We start from the raw sequence: 23,278 nt of genomic DNA, 5'->3' as shown, positions 1-23,278 counted from the left end.
AACAGTTGCATTACCTTACCTTATCTTACAATTAGGCACCTACAATTAAGTCATATGTAGACTAGAATTTCAGTTGCATGTTAATTTTCCTGTGGAGGGAGGGAGGCTACATGATAACAGAATTCTACACTTTTATTCATAATATATTATGTATAATTTACTTCTAATAATATAAACTTATTTAGAATTGAAAACACAATATTGAATCGCAGTATCTCAGTTTTTTGAGTCATTTTACACTTATTTAAAAGTACTTCTGTAATTCACCTTTCTCGTGAAGGGCTTTAACATCAGATCCTCCCCCAAGACATTCCCCATTGACAAAAACACGGGGCACCTACAAAAGAGTATTTAAACAACTCATAAGTTTCTTCAGGATGTCAAAGAACACTTACAGTTCTTGCTCCAGTTATTTGACCCAAGATAGTTTGGATTTCATCTCCATCATCACGGTTGTCTAGTTCCACGGCTGTGTAACTTTTCTGGAGGCCATCAAAGACCTAAAACTTGAACCATCAGAAAGAGTTTAAATAATTCGTTTATACCTTACTTCCTTGGCCATTTTGCAGTAAGGGCAATAGGTTTTGGAGAAGATGACAACTTTATCACTGTCGATCAAATCTTTCACAGCTTTGGCTTTATCGGCTGACATGTTGAATTTCCTGGAGGGTTGGTAGAGATATCCGTTAGCGTAATATCCTTCTGCGAAATAACCCACAGGATATGAGAACCTTCTATCTAAGTACGAGAGTACTCCACATATGAAGCAATACAGAATAAAGCATTTTAAAAAGATTCCCATGTAACGTCAAAGATTATAGCTATAGGAAATTCCTACTTATTTGTTTTGACTTTACTTACTAAAAAGTGATGTAAATGCACGAAGAATTTTGAAGGAAATTTTGAAAGATGTTCAGAAAATTTAGAGGTTGTTACTATGATGTGAATTATGAAAAAGTGATTGATGACCACTTGATTTACACAATATTACACTTCAAAACGATTGAGTAAACAGGAAATACAAGATTCCTCCTCGAAACATGAAACATATAATTCTATTGATCCGTGAAAAACTCACCCTAAAATGTAGGTTACGACAAGTGAAACGAAACGCTGGGAAATGCGAAGGTTATAAAATTTTCATCGATGATTAACCGGTTATATCATGGTGACGTTTCTCTTTCCTGATTGGTGGAAGCCGCAAAAGCCACAAAAGCTGATGAAAATTTCATCATCAAAGATTAGAGATAGAAATTTCCATAAATATTTTGTTGCTCATAACGATTATCTGATCAGTTGCGATAAACGAAAACAGACCCTGGGATCATTTACTCTTGATAAAACGATCCTTCTTTGTTGGAAATTGAGACCTGGAAATGATCTCAATTGGAGAGTGATTGAGCAAAGAAAAAGTTATCGTACACAAATATCAAGGTGTTTTGTCGAGCCATGCGTCTATTCCAACAAGATCATAGCAAGTACTGTTAGGGAGAAAATATTTGGTGGATGCACAAATTATTAAGGTAAATGAATGACGGCGCATCCACCAATCATGTCGGTTATAGCATTCAAGCATTGAGTACTCAATACTCAATGGTAATAGCTATAAAAGAATCAAAACTGATTCCAGGAAGCCCCAAAACTTTCTCGGAATAATTATAACTAAATAACGCATTCAAAAATCCGTTGATTTGGACAAATTCGCCAACTGTTCGAAAAGAGATCACGGTCAGCGGCAAATGAACGAAAAACCACCTTATCCTCTATTTTTACTCCAGTCTTACCGCATTTCCCTACGGACCCGGCGTAACGAATTTTCTGGCACCTGTTACAATTTTCCAGCCCGCTCAAAAATAGAACAGCTGGACAAAACACGATCGCCGAAATTGAACCGTCTCAGTCTTGCGATATTTTTCATGTGCAACCCGACCACACGTTGTCTCGACGGATTTTCACGGGAAAATCGCGGAAAAACGGGGGAAATGTGCAACCAACAGTTCGTGCTCCGATGGCACTATCACCAATCGACTATATTAGGGAACCTGCCGATGCTCTTAGAGACGGACATGTTAACAGACATCACGATATCCGTGGACCAGGAGACGGTGAAGGCGCACAAGGTGGTTCTGGCGCTCTGCAGCACGTATTTCTTCCAGTTGTTTCAGGTGAGAGAGGTTTTTCCGAAACAGTGACTCTTTTCCGCATACCAGCTCTTTGCACCTGATGGACATTTGAAAGTGGCACTATTTTTAAGTCGAGATTCATGTAACACATCGTTTCGGCTATTTTTAGATTTTTATTTCACTTCTCGTTTATTTGGAGGTGGCTCGTGTGTATGATAAAAGAGATATTTGACCCGGTTGCCTATCTGACTGTTTACAACACAAAATTCGCCGACTTTCCTACTACTTCTAATCAAATGATTAAAAAAACAACAATGTAAATGATAATCTGCCCATTCCATAAACAAATGTTCCACTAGTACTGTTAGCCAACAAATTACTAACATAAAATTTAATATACCAGACTGTATATATAACCGTTTCAAGTTGATTTGGTGCTTAAAAATCTGATGATAGACTCAAACGATGAGAAAAACACATACAGTCATACTGATAATAAAAAAATCTTCACAAACCCAGACTAAATAAGGACTTGAAATGGAAAAATTTGAATTACCATCAATACCAAGATGATAATTTTGAATTTCCAACAGTAATGTTATTTCAGAATATGGATAGCGTTCAGAACCCAGTTATCGTCCTGCACAACGTAAGCGCCGATGACATAAGGGCAGTTCTCCAATTCATTTACAAGGGACAATGTGTGGTTACTAGAGAGCAACTACCAAGCTTGCTCTCTGTGGCGAAACTACTCAAAATCCAAGGTTTATGTGATATGAAAGTAAGTGTTTCAAATCAAACATCCGGATAACAAACCAACCGAACAAATAAACGTCTTTTAGGTACCTGAAAATAGCATAGATAGTAGTTCGGATAAAAACTCTACCGATGAACCGGTGAATCTAGAAGAAACTTTACCAACCGCCACAACTGAAAGAGAAGACACCCCAAAGCACGTATCAAAAGTGGAAATACTACCTACCGAACGAGATTCTCCGACGCCGAATTTGAAGAAAAATTCTTTAACGACCAGTAGCTGCAGTACGCTTTGGGAGACTTCGATTTTAGGTTAGGTCACACGTCCACAGGTGGAAATACTGGTATATAAACATATACTCAACACATCATTATACAATATCGCTTAAATAACAGATGAACAGCTGTAAATTTACATAAATTATTATGATCCTGAGCTATAAGTTTTTCGTAGTGATTATCTTCCTCATTTCTGTTATTTTCAGTCGATATATCCATTGATCATTGATTTATTTTACACAGTACAAACTGAACGGATCGATTGATTAACATATTAGTAATTTTTCAGATAAACTATCACCCAAAATACCTAGAAAATCCAACAAGGACTTATCAGAGAGTTGCAAATGTTTTCTGTGTGGTAAATACTTAAGCAACCAGTACAACTTGAGAGTACACATTGAAACACACGAAGAGGCCTATTACGCTTGCCAATCATGTCCCCACGTTTCGAGGAGTAGAGATGCCTTGAGAAAACACGTTTCGTACAGACATCCTCAAGATTATCACAGTAGAAAACGTAAAAAAATGCAGCATGATACATATTGAATCGAATTATGTAATAAATCATTTTCTCTAGTTTGTCGATGAGTTAATTCATTTCCCACATCTAAAAGTCCCTGAAACTATTGAAGTTCGATCTGTTCTTTATATTTTGTTCATTTTTTACCCAAAGCCGCGCACAACGAGTCGCCCATGTGTATCGAACAACAGAGTTAATCTATTATCTGTGTTTTTTTATCGGACGCAGCATATCTGTCTGTCATCTGTGTTCTTCTAGATTGTCTATGGTTCTGAGGTGTCATTTGTCGCATGTCAAATCATTTAAATTTTTATCTGTGATCAAATAATCAAAATGGCATGAAGAATAATAAATAAAATATGTATTTTGTTATGAAATTTGCGGGAATAAGCTGATGAGCATAATCAGACATGGATAATCAATTTTTCAAATGCCCCCTTTGCTGTAACGAGTCCTTTGATTCGCCGCAAGCATTGAAAACTCATATTTTGGATGTTCTGAGTAGACTAGTATGTCCAATTTGTGAAGAAAATGTTAACGGTCTTCAAAATTTCGAGCAGCATCTGCAGGATTGTCGAACAGAAGAGAATTCGGAAACGAATAGTCTCTGCGAAACGGATATTAAGATTGAAGGTGGAACAGTGGGCACAGATCAAAAAGAGAATAACATCTTAGTTCAGGACAATCATCTTATTAAAGGTACGAAATGAGAGATTTGCCAAGATACAAACAAGACCTCAGATTTTTTCAGATGGGAGACGAGAAGGGATCGAGTATTATTGTGAAATTTGCGACGTTTACTTTTCGGAAATGAAGAAACATTTGGTGGAAAATCATATGGGTGAACAAGTTGCAGTGGTAAGTACGACCTAACAAAATATTACATCCACTTTCAAATACTTCTTGAAGGAAAGCCAAGAATTAGATGACCTATTAAAAGAAAGAACTGTCATCAATGAGGATGTGTCTGAATCTCAAACAGAAGCGGACACGAATACTGCGGACACAGAACATATATTCCTAGAACAAGAAATCTTGGATGAGGAAGGAAAATTTTACACCAAGAAGCTAACGAAAATCAACATTATTTCAGAGCAGGAAAGAAGCCCGCCTGTCCTAGAACAGATTGTCTATAGGACAATATCAAGTGAAGATACAAAAATTGAAAGTTCGATAAAAGTGTATCGATGTCAGGAGTGTAAGATAAGGTTCCTCCAATTGAGCGTCTATAACAAACATAATTGTAAGTCGAGAAAAGGTGTAATCTGTGATATATGCTCAGTATATTTTCCAAACAAATCAGGATTATCCCTACATAAAAAGATATACCATGGGGAAAATACAGTGGGAGATAGTTTGATGTATAAATGTGATGTTTGTAATATTAAGTTTCCAACGGAAAAAAGTATCATCCTCCATAAGAGAATGCATTTACCAGTATCAAAGCAAAAATTGATTGATGCTCCTGTAACCTACAATAGCCACGGAAACATGGTTTCGGAAGAAACCAATGAAGCTTTCACTTGTGAAATATGCGGTAAAGAATACAACACGAAATACCTGGAAGTTCATATGAAATCTCACAAGGAAGAACTCCTAAACTGCTCCATCTGCAACAGGAAGTTCCCAGATAAGGACGCGCTGAGCATGCATCTTCAAGCGCATGGGAACGAAGTCGAGAAGAAAATCTCTTGTAGTTTATGTAAAAAAACATTTTCGCAGAAAAAATCCCTAGACGATCACATTCAGAACAACTGCGAGAAACGGAAGTACAGCTGCAGTTTTTGCGGAAGGAGGTTCACGAAACCACACGAGAAGGTTAAGCATGAACGGATACACACTGGACAAAAACCACACGTCTGCGAGATCTGCGGTAAAGCTTTCCGGGTGAGCTACTGCCTAACCTTGCACATGAGGACCCACTCCAACATAAGACCGTACCAGTGCCAGATCTGCAACAAGAGGTTCAAATCGCACGGCGCCTATCGTCACCACAATCAGATACATTCGGACGTTCGTTCCTACCAGTGCCCGTTTTGCCCGAAAGCTTTCAAAACTGCCGTGCAGTTGGCCGGTCACAAGAACACCCACACTAAACCGTTCTCGTGCAGCACCTGCAGCAGACCCTTCGCCTCGTTGTATGCGGTCAGGCTGCACATGAAGTCCCACGATAACAAGGGGGAATTCAAACATCGGTGTCACGTTTGCGGGGCGGAATACGCGAGGTACACGGCTTTACGGGATCACATGGGGACGCATCCTGAATGTATTGAGGAAGTTATCGTGGAGAGTTCGCCGAAGAAGATCAAAAAGGTTAAATTGAAAGTGGAGAATCCCGATTGAAAAAAGTAAAAGTTGTGTAGCTAGACGGTTTAATCGTTTGATAACAACAAGTTGTTTCCCCCTCTCTCATACTTGATCAGTATTCATGTACAGAGTGGTCCATTCCTTAAGCCCCACATTACGTTTTTAACGGTATTTAAGAAAGTGTTAGTTGTTTCGTACAAACTCTGGTTTAAGGACGAAAAAATGATTGTTTTCTCACAGTTTTATTTTTAATTCACTTACCGAGGTTTGTAAAAGATGGCCAATCCTCCCAGATTGAATTTCAATCGATATAATTCTGTTGAAAAGTGTTAATAGTGTTGTTTTCTTTGTGTTATTTGAAATATTTTTCATAAGGTTCGTTGACAGTGAATCGGAGACTAAACCTTTTATATTTGAATAATAGGAGATTTGATCAAATTTTAGAAATTCCTATCTCTTAAAATGTTACTTTTGTAAGATTTAAGCAAGCACATACTGTTGATTAATGGGAAAATATGTCTATCTTAGAATTTGTGGGGCGTTAGGAATTGCTTTACAATATATTTTCTGGCCATTAATGTTTATTGTCCAACTTTAATCCCAAATATCAGGTATGAAAAGCACCAGAAAACCAAACAGTTGACGATTCGATAGAGAATTGCGCTCTAGAGAGGCCTATAAAGTGAACTCAAAAAAAAAAAATAAAAAAAAAATAAAAATTATTTTCTTCTAAACTGGGCCAGATATTTGAAAATTTGGTATGAAAATATGGGTTTCCAAACAGGCTGAATCTATTGCGAGCAATTTCGAAAGCCTATCTACCTTCGTTTAGGTTTTCATCTCGGAAATGGAATTTTTCAAAAATTGCAAATTTCAATCTGCGATATCTCTTGTTATATTCGTCTGATCCAATTGGGATTTTCGGTTTCGTAATCAGCGTTGGTGAGGCTTTGATCCTAGCACAAAAACTCAATTTCGAAAATCTCGATTTTTTGGGTCAAAAATGAGCAAGGGGTTAGACCCCCCTAAAATGACCTATTTGCTTCTCTGCCTGAAAATCAGAGTGTCCTACTACTGCCTTAGGATATGGAGTGAATAAAACCTACTTTGTAGAGTCCGCAAAACCAAACAGTTGATGATTCCATAGAGAATTGCACTCCAGAGAACACTTCGAAGTCAACTCGAAAATGAAAAATGGAAAAACAAAAAAAATTATTTTCCCCTGAACTGGGCCAGATATTTGAAAATTTGGTATGAAAATATAGGTTTTCAAACACGATGAATCTATTGCGAGCAATTTCGAAAGCCTATCTACCTTCGTTTAGATTTTCATCTCGGAAATGGTATTTTTCGAAAATTGCAAATTTCAATCGGCGATATCTCCTGTTATATTCGTCTGATCCAATTGGGATTTCCGGTTTCGTAATCAGCGTTGGTAAGACTTTCATCCTAGCACAAAAACTCAATTTCGAAAATCTCGTTTTTTTGGGTCAAAAATGAGCAAGGGGTAAGACCCCCCTGAAATGACCTATTTGCGCCTCTGCCTGAAAATCAGGGTGTCTTACTGCGGTCCTAGAATACTGAGTGCATAATACTTACTTTGTACAATCCACCAAACCAAACAGTTGATGATTCCATAGAGAATTGCGCTCTAGAGAGCACTTCAAAGTGAACTCGAAAATGAAAAATGGAAAAACAAAAGAAATTATTTTCCCCTAAACTGGGCCAGATATTTGAAAATTTGGTATGAAAACGTAGGTTTTCGAACACGTTGAACCTATTGCGAGCTATTCCGAAAGCCTATCTCCCTCCGTTTAGATTTTCATCTTCGAAATGGCATTTTGTTAAAAAGTAACTATGACCCTTCTACTACCTTACTACTTTTATATTCCCAAAAAGATGGGCTCAGTTGAATCTTCGAGATTTATCACTAGAAAAGTTTTTCTTTCAGAGTATGCATAACGTTTAAATAAACTATGATTTTTCTGCAAGATACCACCTAACTCGAAAGTCACAATGAATCTAGAGAGGTCACAATAATAAGACTTTCCTCATTTCAGCACTTTATTATCCTTTTTTGTTCGGCTTCTTCGTCACAATCCCATTCTCATCTTTCGATCGCAGTTTCTTCTTGAAAATAAAAAATACGCTTTCCACGGTATTCTGCTCGTTTTTCGGCACATCCACCACAACGGTCTTCTCTCGAAATAACCATCTTGACAATTTGGAATTTCTGAAGGCGCGTCTGAATTTTTCGTTCGTTATTCCGTAGATGATGGGATTCACTGCCGCATTCACAAAAATGAGGTATTTCGAGGAGAACCAGAGCACCAAACTGGCACCATGCATCTATAAAATCATAAAGTTTGGTAGTCGAGACTCATTTTCATTAGAAGTTGGTAACAGTATTCGAATGGTCGTTTGATTTTTAGTTGATATTTCTACCGCAGGTGGCAGTTCAAGTTCATCTTCAAGCCACCTGGTGGCCAAATTTACAAACGCGATGGAAAGGTTAGGTACATTTAATTGTCAGAATTTGATGCTTGAAAGTTGCGTCTTTGGTTTTTACGATTGATGATTCAATTTTCGAAAACGACTGTTGAAAATATACGAAGTTATCTAAGCTATTCATCTCGTTGCAGAATTTCGCCACCAGGTGGCTTGAAGAATTTGAATAGGCGGTATATTTTGTCGTCTATCTTGTTTATGATATTTTGTATCCTAGGCTGTGTTTCAAGTGCCTATATGTCGCGTAAACTATTGAAAGTATAGCCGCTTGTTGAAAGCCTTACATCGTTTATATTCTGCGCCGATTTGCCCACAAACCTGGAGTACCTCCAGAAAATTACAGCGGTGAAAGGCAACCTACAGATCGTGAAAGTCAGGATAACGATAAACATCATTTTTGCTGCCCTCTTTCTATAGCTCGCCCTTCTCTGTTGGTTCACGGCTTTTCTCAGTACCACCTTCTCGAAATGTTGCAGCTGAAAATAAATTCTTTTGACCACTGTACGAAAAATAAATTTCCCCGGCACAATTTTCACTCACTTTGACAAAAATGGAAATGTAACACACAATCATGATCATCAGGGGTATCCAAACCAAAACCGTTATAATAGTCGGCCAATAGATCTTTATTATTATCGGGTGATCCTTGCATAACGTTTCTAGGAAGTCCTTCCATTGCCTCGTCTGAAAAAACACTTTTCATCGCATCGATATTTCCGGACGTTACTCACCTTGTACTCCCTGAAGAAAACCAGGGGCGTAGAAAGAAACGAACCGGTGATCCAGGTCAACACCATGCAGATCTTAGTTTTTCTGATGTTCAAGGCTGTTGAATTCGCGACTATCGACGTCAGTCGATCGTAGCTGATCACCGAAAGGCTCAGCACGCTGGAGATCAAAATCGCGCCTGCAAAATTCACCCTCAAATTCTTCAAGTCCCAGGTATAAGATTTCTCCTACTCACATTCCAAAGCAGCCTCCGTCTTGCATCCAAACTCTCCGAGGATGTAGTTTTGGAACATATCATAAGTGATTATATAAACCCAAGGGTGTACAAGTAAGGAAAGCATATCGGCCAAGGCCATATTTCCAATCATCAGGTTGGTAGGGGTCCGTAGATGTTTATTTGTGGCCAGTGTGAATATCAGTAGGAAATTTCCGGAGAGTCCTATCACAACCACTGGTAAAATAACAGATATATCCAGTAAAATTTCTCTCCACGGCTTCACATACCAAATCTCGTTTATAAACGGCGTTTCCTGAAATTCAAACCCCCTAAAATGGATTTAAAAGATGGAAACACTGCACTCACTGAATAATCTTCAGGGTCTACGGAAAAACTATCAAACTCCAAAATATCCTGGAAATCATCAACAGTCTCCATCTGAACAGGGAATAAATTTTTTCTACCAATATGTACGCTGGGGGCGTTATGCTTCGGCAGTGATAACGAACAAGTGACGAGAGCAATTCATTTCTTATTGACCTAGCACTTCAAATTCATTAACAGTTTCGTTTATGTGCCGCCTGTACCAGAAAGGACGTTTTATCCTTACCTGACAGATAATAATAAAAGCAGATAACTCTTTCGTTATGTGAAAGATAAAATGATTTATATCAGGAAGAGTTTTTATCCTAGGTAATCCGGGATGTACAATTGACGGTTATCTGTTGGATGTTGACCTTCGAAAAAGATGGGGTCAGTTAAAAATTACTCAAGACTGAACAGTTGCACAGAACCAGATGAAATCTCGAGATTTAATACAAGAAGAGTTGATCTTTCAGAATATGTATCACGTTTAGATCTAGGATAATTTTCCTGGAAGATACGCGACTTGAAAGTTGACCATCGAAAAATTCCCAAAAAGATGGGGTCAGTTGAAACTTCCTCAAGACCAAACGGTTGTGCCGAAATGGATGAAATTCTCAGATTTCTCATTAGAAGAGTTGCTCTTTCAGAATATGTATCACATTTAGATCTACGATAATTTTCCTGAAAGAAAATTTACTCGCAAGTTGACCATCGAAAAATAACCAAAAAGATGAAACTTGAGGAAGTTGAAACTTCTTCAAGACCGAACGATTCTGCCGAAATGGATGAAATTCTACGATTTCTTACTAGAAGAGTTGCTCTTTCAGAATATGTATCACATTTAGATCGGCGATAATTTTCTTGGAAGAAAAACTACTCGCAAGTTGACCATCGAAAAATACCCAAAAAGATGAAACTTGAGGAAGTTGAAACATCCTCAAGACCGAACGGTTCTGCCGAAATGGATGAAATTCTCAGATTTATTACTAGAAGAGTTGCTCTTCCAGAATATGTATCACATTTAGATCTGCTATAATTTTCTTGGAAGAAAAACTACTCGCAAGTTGACCATCGCCACTGTGAGAATCCCTAATTGAAGTAGACACAATTACTTGATTTTTTTTAACTAGGATGAATTATTGGCGAAATAAGCAGCATAGCGGGTTTTGGATGTTCGTTAGATTCCAGTGAAAATCTCCAATTTGTTCACCAATATATTATTATTACATAACAATGATAAATCGATAGATATCTCAACAAAATAATATAATATACACATTTCCACAAATATCTAAAACTGCAGTATACTTACACTTATATGGATAGTTAATAAATGACGAAATGATGCTTCAATGCGTTAGTTCGACTGACTATTAAAAATATGTACAGGAGGACACCACACCATTTGGCGTTTCTACGAGAAATGAAAAAAATCACATCGATCAAAGGATCAGATAAATGCATGGTAAAATTCAATTAAACGTTGAACCATTTCACGATCCAGGATCCAAAACGATCGCAGTCTTTTCAGAATCTAATATACAGAAAGAGTAAATATAAAATCCCATCCACACTGTGAAATCACAACGAATAAAAACCTTAATGCATCTTTTCAGAAATATACATTTCGTTACAGGTGTTTTGGACATTACCTACCTAAGACTACATCTTTATATATCACTGATTTTAGAACCGGAGTTCGAGTAGATCCCCCCAGACGCCGAGATTCCCTGAATCGCGTAAAGTATCTCCGAACCGGGCGGTATCCCCGTTTTATCTACCTGACTGTTGAAATAGTTGGACGACTGAAAATATGAAGTGTTCGCGCCGTTATTATTCGCAACCCCCGCGTATTCCCCGTTGTTGTTATCCGCCCCGCCCGCTGCGTATCTACCGTCGTCGTTGTCGTTGACGTTTGAGGTTATGCAACTGTCATCGACCTGCTCGGGAACCGCCCCGTTCTCCTGGTCCTTGAAATTCTCGGCCGGCGTCACGTTGTAAGGGTTGCCCATGTACTCCGCGTACAGCGACGTCGGTTGTACTTCGGTGGGCGGCGTTGTTGCCGGTACGACCGGCTGTTGGTTGTACAACACCGGGAACGTGTGTTGCTGTCCGGCGGGGACGAACAGGTTGGGCATGTAGGGCATGCCGGGTTGCAGGGTCGGCTGCAACAGGGGCGCCGTCGAGTTGGGGATGACGGGAAGGGGTACAGAGTTGACGGAAGGGAGGTACGGTTGGCCGGTCGGCGACAGGGGAGGTTTGGTGGACATCTGAGACGCGTCCGGAGGCATCACCGGTCCGATGGGAGTCGACACCATCTGAGAAACGTAAGGTTGTTGATCGTTTAATCACTTTAATAGTAAGGGACTCACCTGACCGAGATGGGCGAAAAGGGGAGATGAAATGTTGGTCTTCTTCACCGGCGGAGGTTGGAGAATTATGCTAGATCTGGTAGCGTTTTCGATGTTGTGTTGCACTGGTTTGGTTTGAACGGAATCTTTACTCTCGACCTCTTTGATAACCTGAAAACATTGTGAATGTTTGTACGAATACGAATTGGATCGGTTGTATAATTTTGAATCTTTTCCCTTGCTGAATAATATCTATACTCAGTTTCAACCCCTTATTCTACCTAGTTCCACCACTTCTGGGAGTACGCTTTCTGGCCGGCGTGCAAACCCGTTGGAAGCAGGAACCAGAGTGGTGAACAATTGTGCACCCTTTTCCTTTATCCTTTTGGGTTTGTCTTCGCTGGAAGCACAATTTCTGGCCGGTGTGCAAACCCGTTGGAAGCAGAAAACCAAGTGGAGAACCGTTTACCCCAACCTGCAATTCCGTAGTTTTTAAACTAGGCCCAGGCTGCATTGCCCATTATCGGTTGTATAATTTTGAATCTTTTTTCCTGCTGAGTAATGTAAAACGTTCTTCTATACTTAGTCTCAACCCCTCATTCTACCCAGTTCTACCACTTCTGGGAGTACGCTTTCTGGCCGGTGTGCAAACCCGTTGGAAGCAGGAACCAGAGTGGTGAACAATTGCACACCGTTTTCCTCTATCCTTTTGGGTTTCTCTTCGCTGGAAGTACGATTTCTGGCCGGTGTGCAAACCCGTTGAATGCAGAAAACCAAGTGGAGAACCGTTTCCCAAAGTCGCGCTTTGTTTCCCCCCAACCTGTAATCCCGAGTTTTTAAACTGAGCTCTTGCTCCATTGCTCGTTATCGGTTGTATAATTTTGAATCTTTTCCTCCTGCTGAATAATGTAAAACATTCTTCTATACTCAGTTTCAACCCCTTATTCTACCTAGTTCTACCACTTCTGGGAGTACGCTTTCTGGCCGGTGTGCAAACCCGTTTGAAGCAGGAACCAGAGTGGTGAACAATAGGGAAAATGATGTATTTTTTATGAAATATCTTTGATAAGTTACATTTCGAAATAACCATTTCAACCGTTTCCGAAAAAAAATTATTTTAAGCACTTAAAAATAAAAAATAAATATGGGTATTTAAAACTTAAAGTGTTTCATTTCGATTGCACAAGTTGGCAACATCGACTGAAATATGCCTTGATAATAAAGGACAACAAATACAATATCTTGATGAGATAGACAAAGATGGCTGTCTATGAAGTCTGCAACGAACGAGGAACGTCGTAAAATTTTATGGAATTTTTATGGCCGGTTGCTGTTGAGGCTCGCCAGAAAGTACGCGCCTGTATTAACAGCTGTTATTTTATAAACAAGCTGATCGGACATTGTTCTTTCCATTGTCTAGTAGGCGCTGTTACCAAATCATTAACTCGAAACCAAGCGAAACCCCATATTTGAAGAATGATTTTGAATAGTTTCCGCGGTGAATTTGAAAAAATCATAAATGAAACTCATAATTATTCAGTTTAAACTTGCATATGCAGTGATAACCCAAATTGATGAGAATTCCCCATTGTGCACCCTTTTCCTATACCCTTTTGGGATTCTCTTCGCTGGAAGTAAGATCTCTAGTTGGCGTGCAAACCCGTTTGAAGCAGAAAACAGAGTAGAAAACCGTTTCCCCCCATCCTGCAATCCGTAGTTTCGAAACCGAGCCTATTGCTCGTAAAGGGTGTCAGGGCCCCGACTGGCGTACGAATCCACAACACCCGTGGCGCGTATAAGATAACAAACGAAATGAACTCACGGTATTCGGCTCTGCGTTCGGATCCGGCGCCGGACTATCCTGCCTGAACAAACCCTCCCTCATGTCCGGCAGAAACGTGTCGATCCTACTCCAGGTGGCGTGCCAGAGCTGGTTCTTCCCGTCGTTGGATTCGAAGACCCTCGCCGAGTCCATCACCAGCAGCATGTTCTTCAGGGACTCCGGGATAGCTTCGTACAGGAGATCGCTCTTATCCGCGTGCATGTACTTGTCCATGAAGTCGAGGATGATGAGCCACAGGTTGTTGAAGGTGGGCAACGACAGCAGCGGCGTCAGATGATGCAGGAACACCTTCGAGAGCAGCGTCGCCGCCCTCATTCGCGTCTCTTCCATCGCCACGACGTCCTTCGGACTGATGGGCTGGAGGAGGTAGCTGAGAAGCGGGAAGAGGACCCTGTGGAAGCAGGCCTCCCATTCTGGCCCGCTCAGCGTTTGGAGGTCCGGCACGAGGAGGGCTCGTTGGAGGTACGTTATCGCCACCATCCTAACCTGAAAATTCGTCGGATGAGGTTATGATCAGGGGATTGTGGAAGACTCACTTGTTTCCTTATGTCGCAACATAACCTGGCGATGCCTTGGAGAAGGGGGCACCAGCCGTGGGTCCACAGGGACATGTCCTCGGGCATTTCTCCGCCCTCTTCCGACCACCATTTGAATATCTGCGCGGTTCTGGTGTGTAGGGTGTGCATCAGGTCCAGAAGCTGAGGAAAAATTAATTTCTACAGAGATTATTTCGAAAATTGGGAGGATATACGAAATAATTCGTGATTTAAGGCCGGTGATCCTCTGATCACCTGGGGGTTAATGTTTCTGAACGATTAATTCCAAGAATACTGAGGCCAAAAAACTACTCTTCACTCTAAGAGTGGAATATGATCTCGTCTGTGATCTTTTATCCATCTGACGTTAACCTATATTTGTAAGAAACGTCATGTGGGATTTTATTCTATGATCGTGGATTTTTTGACATTTGCGTTAGGTTAACGTCAAAAATCTCATTTCTGGAGCTTTTTACGGCCTTTTCCAAAGTTTAGAGTTTTACCTTGGCTTAGACCCTGGCAATTACCTGTATGGATATCTGATGATAACCTGTAGGAATGCTCTCCTCGTCATGTGGGATTTTATTCTATGATCGTGGATCTTTTTTTGACATTTGCGCTAGGTTAACGTCAAAAATCTCAATTTTCTGGAGCTTTTTATGATATTTTACAGAATTTAGAGTTTTATCTTGGTAGAGACCCTGGCAAATACCAGTATGGATATTTGATGATAACCTATAGAAATGCTCCCCTCGTCATGTGGGATTTTATTCTATGATCGTAAATTTTTTGACATTTGCGTTAGGTTAACGTCAAAAATCTCAATTTCCTGGAGCTCTTTATGGCCTTTTCCAAAGTTTATAGTTTTACCTTGGTATAGACCCTGGCAATTACCTGTATGGATATTTGATGATAACCTATAGGAATGCTCTCCTCATCATGTGGGATTTTATTCTATGATCGTGGATTTTTTGACATTTGCGTTAGGTTAACGTCAAAAGTATCAATTTTCTGGAGCTTTTTATGGTATTTTACAGAATTCAGAGTTTTACCTTGGTAGAGACCCTGGCAATTACCTGTATGGATATTTGATGATAACCTGTAGGAATGCTCTCCTCGTCACTAGTGTCATCCTCGTCCGGGCTACTCGTGGGGCTCCTCCTAGAGTTGTAAATTTCACTTTGACGCCTATTCGCCCTCTTCTTGCTCCTCCCCGTTCCTTTTTTACTCGTATTGGCTGAGGAAAAACATCAAATGACAACGCTGAAAACGCGGAAATTCTTCGAACTTACTTCCGTGTAGACTGGCCTCAACGAACGTCCTGATGCAATGGACGCAGACGTCGAAATTGTACGGGGTGATGTGAGCGACGTCCCTGACCAGAAAGGCCAGACTCTCGCAGCACTTGATCAGGCTGCTGGGATCGTGGGGCCCCAAGTTCCTCTCCAACGCCAGGTTGTACTGATTGGGAGGCATCGTCCTTCCCACTATCCCCGTATTGGCCGCGTCTTCGTCGTTTCCCGTGCTGACAAATATCCAACCTCCCGAGTTATTACTCGCCGGCGATATCGGCGACAACAAAACCGGACTCTGCGATCGCATGGACGTATTTTTGGGGCTTTTGGTCAGTTCGGAGTCCGAAGTGTAGCCCCTATCGACGAAAGAGTAATCCTCGTCGCTCGGCCTCTCGCTGTCGGACTTCGTGGCTGAAATACGAGGTTAAGATCAAATGACAGTTGCTTGACTGGTGACGGTTGGGAATTCACCTTGGTCGACTTGATTATCATCCGCGATTGGTTTGGGGGGTTGAGCACCAGCCCCGACGCACTCTAAGAGCGTGAAAATTATCGTCCAATCGGCGTTGGTGTGTATGTTCTGAGCAGAGGTCTTCAGGAGCTCGTAGAGTCCGAAGGAGATCTGCCTGGAGATCCTGCACAACGTGCTGCTCTTCAAAAGGAGCAACATTCTGAGCGACTGGAGCACTATCGCACTCATGTCTTCGTTGCGCATCAACCTGATAGCGACGCGTAACAAACCGATAACGGATCTTTCCAGCAAGAACTGGTAATCGAACAGAGAGGCGTTCATCACCAACGTGTATATGTGGTCCCTGACGATCTGCCAAATCGAGATCACCCTATCCCTGAAACGAGATCGAGATTAACGTGGTTTTAATAAAGCTGGAAGTTTGAAATGCAACCTGGAGATTCATGAAAAGTTATTTTTTCCCAACCTAACTTAAATTAGACGTATTTGACAGACCGTGCTTTGTTCAACTGCCATTGGTTACTTAACCTAACCTATATCAGACGTATTTGACAGGCCTAGCTTGATTGAATTGACGATGTTTGCTTAGTTTTCTTACTTGCCTGTTTTGGATCATGATCCTGATCAACAGTTCCAAGAAGAACACGGTTATGTTCTCGTTGTAGTTGTATCCGAGCGACTTCTGTACGTCCGGACCCCTGGACAATTCAACCAGCGACCTAACCATCTCCAACAGCGCGTCTTCGTGCAAAAACTTAGAATCCGTGACGATCTGTTCCAAGTTGCAATCTCTGATGCACTTCCTAGCCACCTCGCTCATCTCTTGTTCTTCCGGAGATGGTATCTTCGCCAGGTTCTCGGACGACACCATGTAGGAATACAGCGAGCTGAACAGCCCCGTGTCCTGTTTCTGCAAGTTCTCCACCTCCTTGAACACCAGCGTGATCTTACCGGACGTCTCGATAAAGTCCTCGACTTCCACGTAACTCTTCGGACACAGCCCGTGGGAATAAATGGATAGGATTATATCGAAGATGTTCTTCCAACCCTGCCTCAGGTTGTCGCCGTGTTGGTGGACGAGGTTGAAGACTGTTTTAAGGGCTAGTTGAGCTTTAACGTTGGTGGCGAACTGGCTGACCGCGTTGCTCGGTCTCTGGACGTTGTGGAACGCGGTGAATTTGCACAGGGTGAGGATCAACATGTCGAGGTTCGAGGTTAGGTTGTAGTGGGAACAGATGAAGGCGCAATTTTCGAAACCTCTCACCGCCCTCCTGTAAACGTTCGCGTCTTCCGACCTGTCGTAAACGAAGGAAAGGGCAGATAGAACCGGCGCCCATATGAGGGAGAACAGTTCTTTATCGTAAATTCCAGAGTTCGTGTGGAGGTAGACGCCGTCTTTAGACGCGCCCTTTCTTATCAGTACTTTCCACAGGTAGTTGTCTCTGACGAGTCCGGTTTGTTCGGCTGGCATCACTATTTCATCGTTTCTGGAAAAAAGATTGGAACTGCAAGCGGGTAATTTCATACAAGTACTAGATAGTCAATTATACTTTGATCATCAATACATTTTTTAACAGTGTTTGAATATTCCTTGATGCACCACTCGAATTTCCTGGGCTTCATGCACTGACAGCTGTCAGACATCAATTTCCGCACTGACAGCTGTCAAACTTCATTTTCCGCACTGACAGCTGTCAAACTTCATTTTCCGCACTGACAGCTGTCAAACATCAATTTCCGCACTGACAGCTGTCAAACATCAATTTCTGCACTGACAGCTGTCAAACATCAATTTTCACACTGACAGCTGTCAAACATCAATTTCCGCACTGACAGCTGTCAAACATAAATTTCCACACTGACAGCTGTCAAATATCAATTTCTGCACTGACAGCTGTCAAACATCAATTTCCGCAGTGACAACTGTCAAACATCAATTTCCGCAGTGACAGCTGTCAAACATAAATTTCCGCATTGACAGCTGTCAAACGTCAATTTCCGCACCGACAGCTGTCAAACGTCAAATTTGACTTCTCGCGATTTCGTTACTCACTTGATGGTGTTGTATATTTCGTCCAGCATTTCTTCCTCGAAGTCTCCGCCGCCGTTAACCCCAGCGAGGTTCTTCTTGAAACCCGAGGCGGTCATCGGGATCGTCTGCTTTTTGGCGTTCTGATTATGCTGGTCCACGTTCAGCATTATGATGGCGTAGGCCAAGGTGAACGCGGAATCTACGTCGGCGAAGGGTTCTCCGTTACTTTTCTGCAAAAATTTACGGCTCAAACGTGGCAATTCTCTCCCCAAAGACTGTCAAACTTACGTGCCAATGTTCGGCGAAGTGCTCCAGAAGCAGGGCTATCGTGGGGGCTTCCCCGGGTAACCTGAAAGACTCCAGATAAGTCCTCAGGGCTTCGTCGATTCTCAGATCCCTGAAATCGAAAGTTTTCACGAAGGCTTCGAGGATGTTCAAGTTGTTCCTGTTGCTGATGTATTCCCCGATCATCTTCTTGTCGAGACCCGGGTTTTCCCTGAGAAATAACGCGATCTCGTTGGGGTCGAACTCTTGTTTCAAGATACCGTGCTCTTGGAAGAATTGAATCCCCTTTTTCGGTTTGTGGTTGAAGTGTTCCGTACCGGTTGGCAGCCACTAAAAAGCAGGAAAATATCGTACATATACAAAGCTGAACATAAACACTCACTTTTTTGATATTCTTCCGTTGTAACAAAACATCTTTAGGGGGAAGATTCTCGGATAATTTTAATCTATCCCGAGTTTCTACCATGCCACCGTTTATTTTCACTTCTACAGAACTTTTTTCCATCTCTTCTCTGCTATTTTCGCAGTTCCGTTCGATACCTTCTATCACGAGAAGTAGAGCATCCAAGGATAGAAGATGAGTGTGGTACACTCCGGAAGTGGCAGAGAAGGCGTTCTTAGCCAGTAACTTTGTCAAATCTTCGTAAAGATTCGTACAGTACATGTCGCAGTCGTAATTCAAGTAAAGCTCGGTAACCAACCCTGGAATCCTCCACAATTGTAGTATATTATCCAGAGCCATCTCCTTGTGTTCATACGTGACTTTCAGGGACTCGCTAACGATCACATCGATCAATTTGGTGAGGTAAAACTCCAACTGGAACTTGAGATGACAACGGAGGGATTCGAACATGAGGAACGACACCTGTAGATCTGCCGCGAAAACTGACAACCGTTCGGTGCTCAAAAGCTGAAAGAAAGCCAAATCAAACCAAATATTTCAAATCGTTCCTCGAAGCTTACAGAAAATAAATTCCTACACAAGTCGTCTTTCATCAGCGCCATCAACGACGGAAATTTCCCGATACTATCAGCCCCAACTTCGAAGGCTACCGTTAATAACGTTAAACCCAAATGTATCATCACATCCGTATTTTGCTTGTCGTGCGGATTGCACAGGCTTATCAGAAAACGGAACAATTCTTTGACGCAGGCCAAGCCGTATGGGAGGAGAGATGATTCTTCCTCCGACTGGGGGGTGAAGCGGATGCCCCTCTGATTAACATATTCTTGGTTCTGGTCGGACTGTTGAATCTCGTCGGACTTGAAGCTCGCCCCCGATTTCAGGGATAACGTGAGGTCAGTTGTTTCTTGCGCATTGCCATCCTGAGGAGAAACCTAAAAATTCATTTAACTCGGCGTATCTTACATTTTTCTTCATGAAATAATAGATCGAAGATCGCAACTTACCTCTTTTTCACAATTTTCATCACTACCCTGCAAATTTTGTGTACTTTCAACATTAATTTCTATACTTGAAGCACTGGTGGAATCTTTAACCTTCAAACTCGAACATTTGATTGTTTCATCTGCTTGACTTACAGCAGATAAAGATTGGGAAATAGATCCTTGCATATCTACAATGTTTTCACTTGATAAAGTTGGGGCACCTGTCCCAAACGACTGGGGTTTTACAGAGTCGGAGTTTAAGGTATCTTCATTTTCTAAAAAATTGCCCTAATAAGATTAACACCTCATGATACAGCATTCCTCACCATTTTTCATGTTCAGCTTTTTAGTTTTAATGGATCCTTTACTTTTTCTCTTGGTTCTTGTTTGTTCAATCGCTCCTGGTCTCATTTTAAACTGTTTGCTAGTGAAGGCATGTAAATCCTCTGAAAAGTGTGGCAACCTCATGAAAACAAGCTGAACCATGTCCTTCAAATAGTGTTCTGCAGTTTTCCTTAGCAATTCTATAAAACGAGGAATTGAGTAGTGAAAATCACATTAGAATTCACCTACCATTTAATCTCGTTTCAAAACATATTCTAAAGCAGGACAACATGATTTCGCATAGGCTCTCATTGGTTAAAAATGAACCTTCAGGAGCTAAAGTAAGCGTCCTTAATACTTGCAATATTCTCATTAGGACCACACCATCTGAAGATTGGTCTGTGCCAACGAATCTTGCATGGGTCACTGCATCTGCTATGTTGTGGATTATCAGAGGCAGTGCTGGATGCTGGATTTCTTGAATAAGAAATGTTTAGGCTCATCAGAAGATCAGCATTGTCCCAGCAACTTACCAACTAGTCTCGTAATTAGTCCATATGACAAGAATTTGTTAACCGAAGAAAGTGCTAAGCTTGTGACTGGACCGGTGGTTTCATCAGATTTAATGACATTTAAAAAAGGCGTTAAGAACACGTTCGGCTCGATATCTCTCAAATCCGTGATTTTATTCAGATTTTCCTTTAGTTCTTGAAAATTTTTCATAAGGTTATCGACTTCGTCGTCCTGATACGAGTGAGATGACCATCGGGCCCCCCTTCGCATGGCCGTTAGCAGAACGGACATCTCGCCCTTCACGACGAAAATTCCTCCCCCTGGCAGAGACATTTTTTTCATTTTTCTGATGGTCACTTGAAAAAATAATGTTTACATCGTACACGTAAAAAACAAGACGAGTTCAATTTTCCTGTCAAAAGCGTATTCGTAGATGACGTTTACATCTACTTCACTGACATATGTATATTCTAAATCTATGTTTCCTCCAGCTGCTTGCTGCTTACATGATTTTTGGAATATTCATCAAGTGCATTGATGTTATGTAATGCTCTAATTGTTAAAATGAGATAATTATATCAATTTGGAAGAAGATTTGAGATTTTCCTCCACTTCAATCTGTCACTCCATTCGTCTATGATCAACAAATAATGACATCCTCAAACAAACAGTTCAATTGATAATAATTGATACACATTTTTTCGGTTAATTTATGAGAATTGCCACACAAACAAACTGTTTTATTTGTAGCTAATTGAATTACTACCCGAAATTGTATTTCATTCCTTGTCAAACCCCAGAATATTATAATGTCTACCCCTAAAACGAAAGTTGAAGGTGAGCCCCCATATATTTGTACATACATTTCTATTCAGTTCAATTGCATTATTTTCCTATTGAAAAAATACTGTCCATACGAGAACAGGTGAAAAACATGCAGAGATTGGAGATGCCGAGGATCTCGATAGGGCTGGTGAATCTGCACCTACAGTGAATGAAATTATGATAATCGACCCAGATACTCTGGAACTAGATCTAAATCACGGGAGGATTGGGAAAATGCAAAATCTAGAACCTTTACGAAACATAGAAAGGTTATATTTACGATGGAACTTCATAAAAAAGATAGAAAATATTGAGACACTCACTACTCTTGTTGAATTGGAACTGTATGATAACCAAATCACAAAAATCGAAAATTTGCATACATTAGTTAATTTGGAGTGAGTGATCATAAGGAGAATTGAAATACCCTTTAGTGATTGTTATTTTTTAGGATGTTGGACTTGTCATTCAACAAAATCAAAGAGATTGAAGGACTTGAACATAATTTGAATTTGAAAAAATTATTTCTATCTTCGAATAAAATTCATAAGATAAAGAACGTGAAACACTTGAAAAATCTTGAGTTGCTAGAGTTAGGTGATAATAAACTTAGGGTGGGTTTTGTTTCTGAATCCCTGTTTAGTATTTAATTGTTTTTTTTTAGGAAATTGAAAATATTGATGGTATGACATCACTTTCTCATCTTTATCTGGGCAAAAATAAGATAGCCAAGATACAAAACCTTGAGACCTTATCTAACCTCAGATGTCTCAGTTTACAAAGTAACAGATTAAAACAGATTGAGAATTTGAACGATCTAGTCAATTTAACAGAGCTCTATTTGTCTGAGAATATTCTTACGAAAATTGAGAATCTTGATAATAACATAAAATTGGAAACTTTGGATTTAGCTCAAAATAAAATAACCATTATTGAAAATTTGGAGCATTTAGCTGAACTTGAGGAGTTATGGGTAAAGTTCTTGAAAACTGTGATGAAACTCTTTCACATATACTCAATTTTTAGATGAATGATAATGATATATCAGATTGGGCATCTCTTCAAAGTTTGGAAAACAACAAGAAGATAGCCACAGTTTATTTTGAAAGAAATCCCTTTTCTCAAGATCCAATGTACAGACCAAAATTAAGGAGAATTATGCCATCTCTAACTCAAATTGATGCAACCCTTTGTCGTTAAATTAAAACAAATATACTATAATTAAGTGTAACATCATTAAATTTTCATAACACCTAACATAAGTATCATGAGTTGGCAACTACTAATTTTGTTGAAAAACTGTGCATTCAGTAATTTTCTGTTTCAGTTGATTCAAGAAAATTTATTCTTCATTATTCGGGTTTCTGCATGAAATGAAAATATTATTAGAATTTTTGTTGTATGTATTGTAAGATATTAAAGTATTTTAAAAATGTTGTTAGTATTTTCCTCTTTTTACTTCACCCTTAAATTGATGGGTGAGGCTGGTTTGAAAAATACCCTATTTTGTGTTAGATTGATTGGAAAAAGGGTGTGGGCCAAAAGGAAAAGAATTAATTTAATATTAGTTTTTTAAGCAAAAAATGTGAAATGCGCAGGTTCTTA

The 23,278-nt window shown here is 40.3% G+C and overlaps 6 protein-coding genes across 8 annotated transcripts; 3 read left to right on the top strand and 3 right to left on the bottom strand.

The window, feature by feature from the left end:
• Positions 1-114: 114 nt before the first annotated feature.
• On the bottom strand, positions 115-1,240 carry LOC123317110 (glutaredoxin-C4-like). Of its 2 annotated transcripts, none has more exons than XM_044903486.1 (4): positions 1,079-1,240; positions 551-702; positions 396-500; positions 115-337 (listed from the first exon to the last, which is right to left on the bottom strand). In XM_044903486.1, exons 2-4 carry the CDS (start codon positions 650-652, stop codon positions 245-247), a joined length of 300 nt encoding a protein of 99 aa, XP_044759421.1. In that variant the 5' UTR covers positions 653-702; positions 1,079-1,240; the 3' UTR covers positions 115-244. The 2 variants fall into 2 exon arrangements, with proteins under 2 accessions (XP_044759421.1, XP_044759422.1); XM_044903487.1 differs by lacking the exon at positions 1,079-1,240 and adding an exon at positions 862-1,035.
• A 559-nt stretch (positions 1,241-1,799) lies between these two features.
• Positions 1,800-3,737, top strand: LOC123317108 (zinc finger and BTB domain-containing protein 7C-like). Its single transcript, XM_044903483.1, has 4 exons — positions 1,800-2,165; positions 2,731-2,904; positions 2,966-3,191; positions 3,448-3,737. Exons 1-4 carry the CDS (start codon positions 1,917-1,919, stop codon positions 3,705-3,707), a joined length of 909 nt encoding a protein of 302 aa, XP_044759418.1. The 5' UTR covers positions 1,800-1,916; the 3' UTR covers positions 3,708-3,737.
• A 242-nt stretch (positions 3,738-3,979) lies between these two features.
• LOC123317106 (zinc finger protein 2-like) lies at positions 3,980-6,566 on the top strand. The gene is made up of 3 exons (XM_044903480.1): positions 3,980-4,380; positions 4,433-4,539; positions 4,591-6,566. Exons 1-3 carry the CDS (start codon positions 4,092-4,094, stop codon positions 6,022-6,024), a joined length of 1,830 nt encoding a protein of 609 aa, XP_044759415.1. The 5' UTR covers positions 3,980-4,091; the 3' UTR covers positions 6,025-6,566.
• Positions 6,567-8,042: 1,476 nt separating this feature from the next.
• Positions 8,043-10,222, bottom strand: LOC123317107 (orexin receptor type 2-like). Of its 2 annotated transcripts, none has more exons than XM_044903481.1 (6): positions 9,809-10,219; positions 9,461-9,755; positions 9,228-9,403; positions 9,037-9,180; positions 8,781-8,972; positions 8,043-8,337 (listed from the first exon to the last, which is right to left on the bottom strand). In XM_044903481.1, exons 1-6 carry the CDS (start codon positions 9,878-9,880, stop codon positions 8,056-8,058), a joined length of 1,161 nt encoding a protein of 386 aa, XP_044759416.1. In that variant the 5' UTR covers positions 9,881-10,219; the 3' UTR covers positions 8,043-8,055. The 2 variants fall into 2 exon arrangements, with proteins under 2 accessions (XP_044759416.1, XP_044759417.1); XM_044903482.1 differs by having other exon boundaries at positions 8,147-8,337; positions 8,815-8,972; positions 9,809-10,222.
• Positions 10,223-11,009: 787 nt separating this feature from the next.
• Positions 11,010-21,296, bottom strand: LOC123316677 (Golgi-specific brefeldin A-resistance guanine nucleotide exchange factor 1). Its single transcript, XM_044902868.1, has 16 exons — positions 20,869-21,296; positions 20,585-20,812; positions 20,338-20,535; positions 20,033-20,286; positions 19,586-19,960; positions 19,005-19,532; positions 18,626-18,952; positions 18,359-18,567; positions 16,908-17,792; positions 16,305-16,681; positions 15,831-16,244; positions 15,615-15,775; positions 14,539-14,700; positions 13,982-14,488; positions 12,181-12,330; positions 11,010-12,150 (listed from the first exon to the last, which is right to left on the bottom strand). The coding sequence occupies exons 1-16, from the start codon at positions 21,188-21,190 to the stop codon at positions 11,479-11,481; spliced, it is 5,769 nt and encodes a 1,922-aa protein (XP_044758803.1). The 5' UTR covers positions 21,191-21,296; the 3' UTR covers positions 11,010-11,478.
• A 162-nt stretch (positions 21,297-21,458) lies between these two features.
• On the top strand, positions 21,459-23,107 carry LOC123316663 (protein phosphatase 1 regulatory subunit 7). The gene is made up of 5 exons (XM_044902852.1): positions 21,459-21,685; positions 21,774-22,071; positions 22,125-22,287; positions 22,338-22,646; positions 22,700-23,107. Exons 1-5 carry the CDS (start codon positions 21,658-21,660, stop codon positions 22,871-22,873), a joined length of 972 nt encoding a protein of 323 aa, XP_044758787.1. The 5' UTR covers positions 21,459-21,657; the 3' UTR covers positions 22,874-23,107.
• The last annotated feature ends 171 nt before the right edge of the window (positions 23,108-23,278 follow it).

Source organism: Coccinella septempunctata, chromosome 7, assembly GCF_907165205.1.
Source record: "Coccinella septempunctata chromosome 7, icCocSept1.1, whole genome shotgun sequence".
NCBI lineage: Eukaryota > Metazoa > Arthropoda > Insecta > Coleoptera > Coccinellidae > Coccinella > Coccinella septempunctata.
This window is presented reverse-complemented; position numbering and strand designations above follow the sequence as displayed.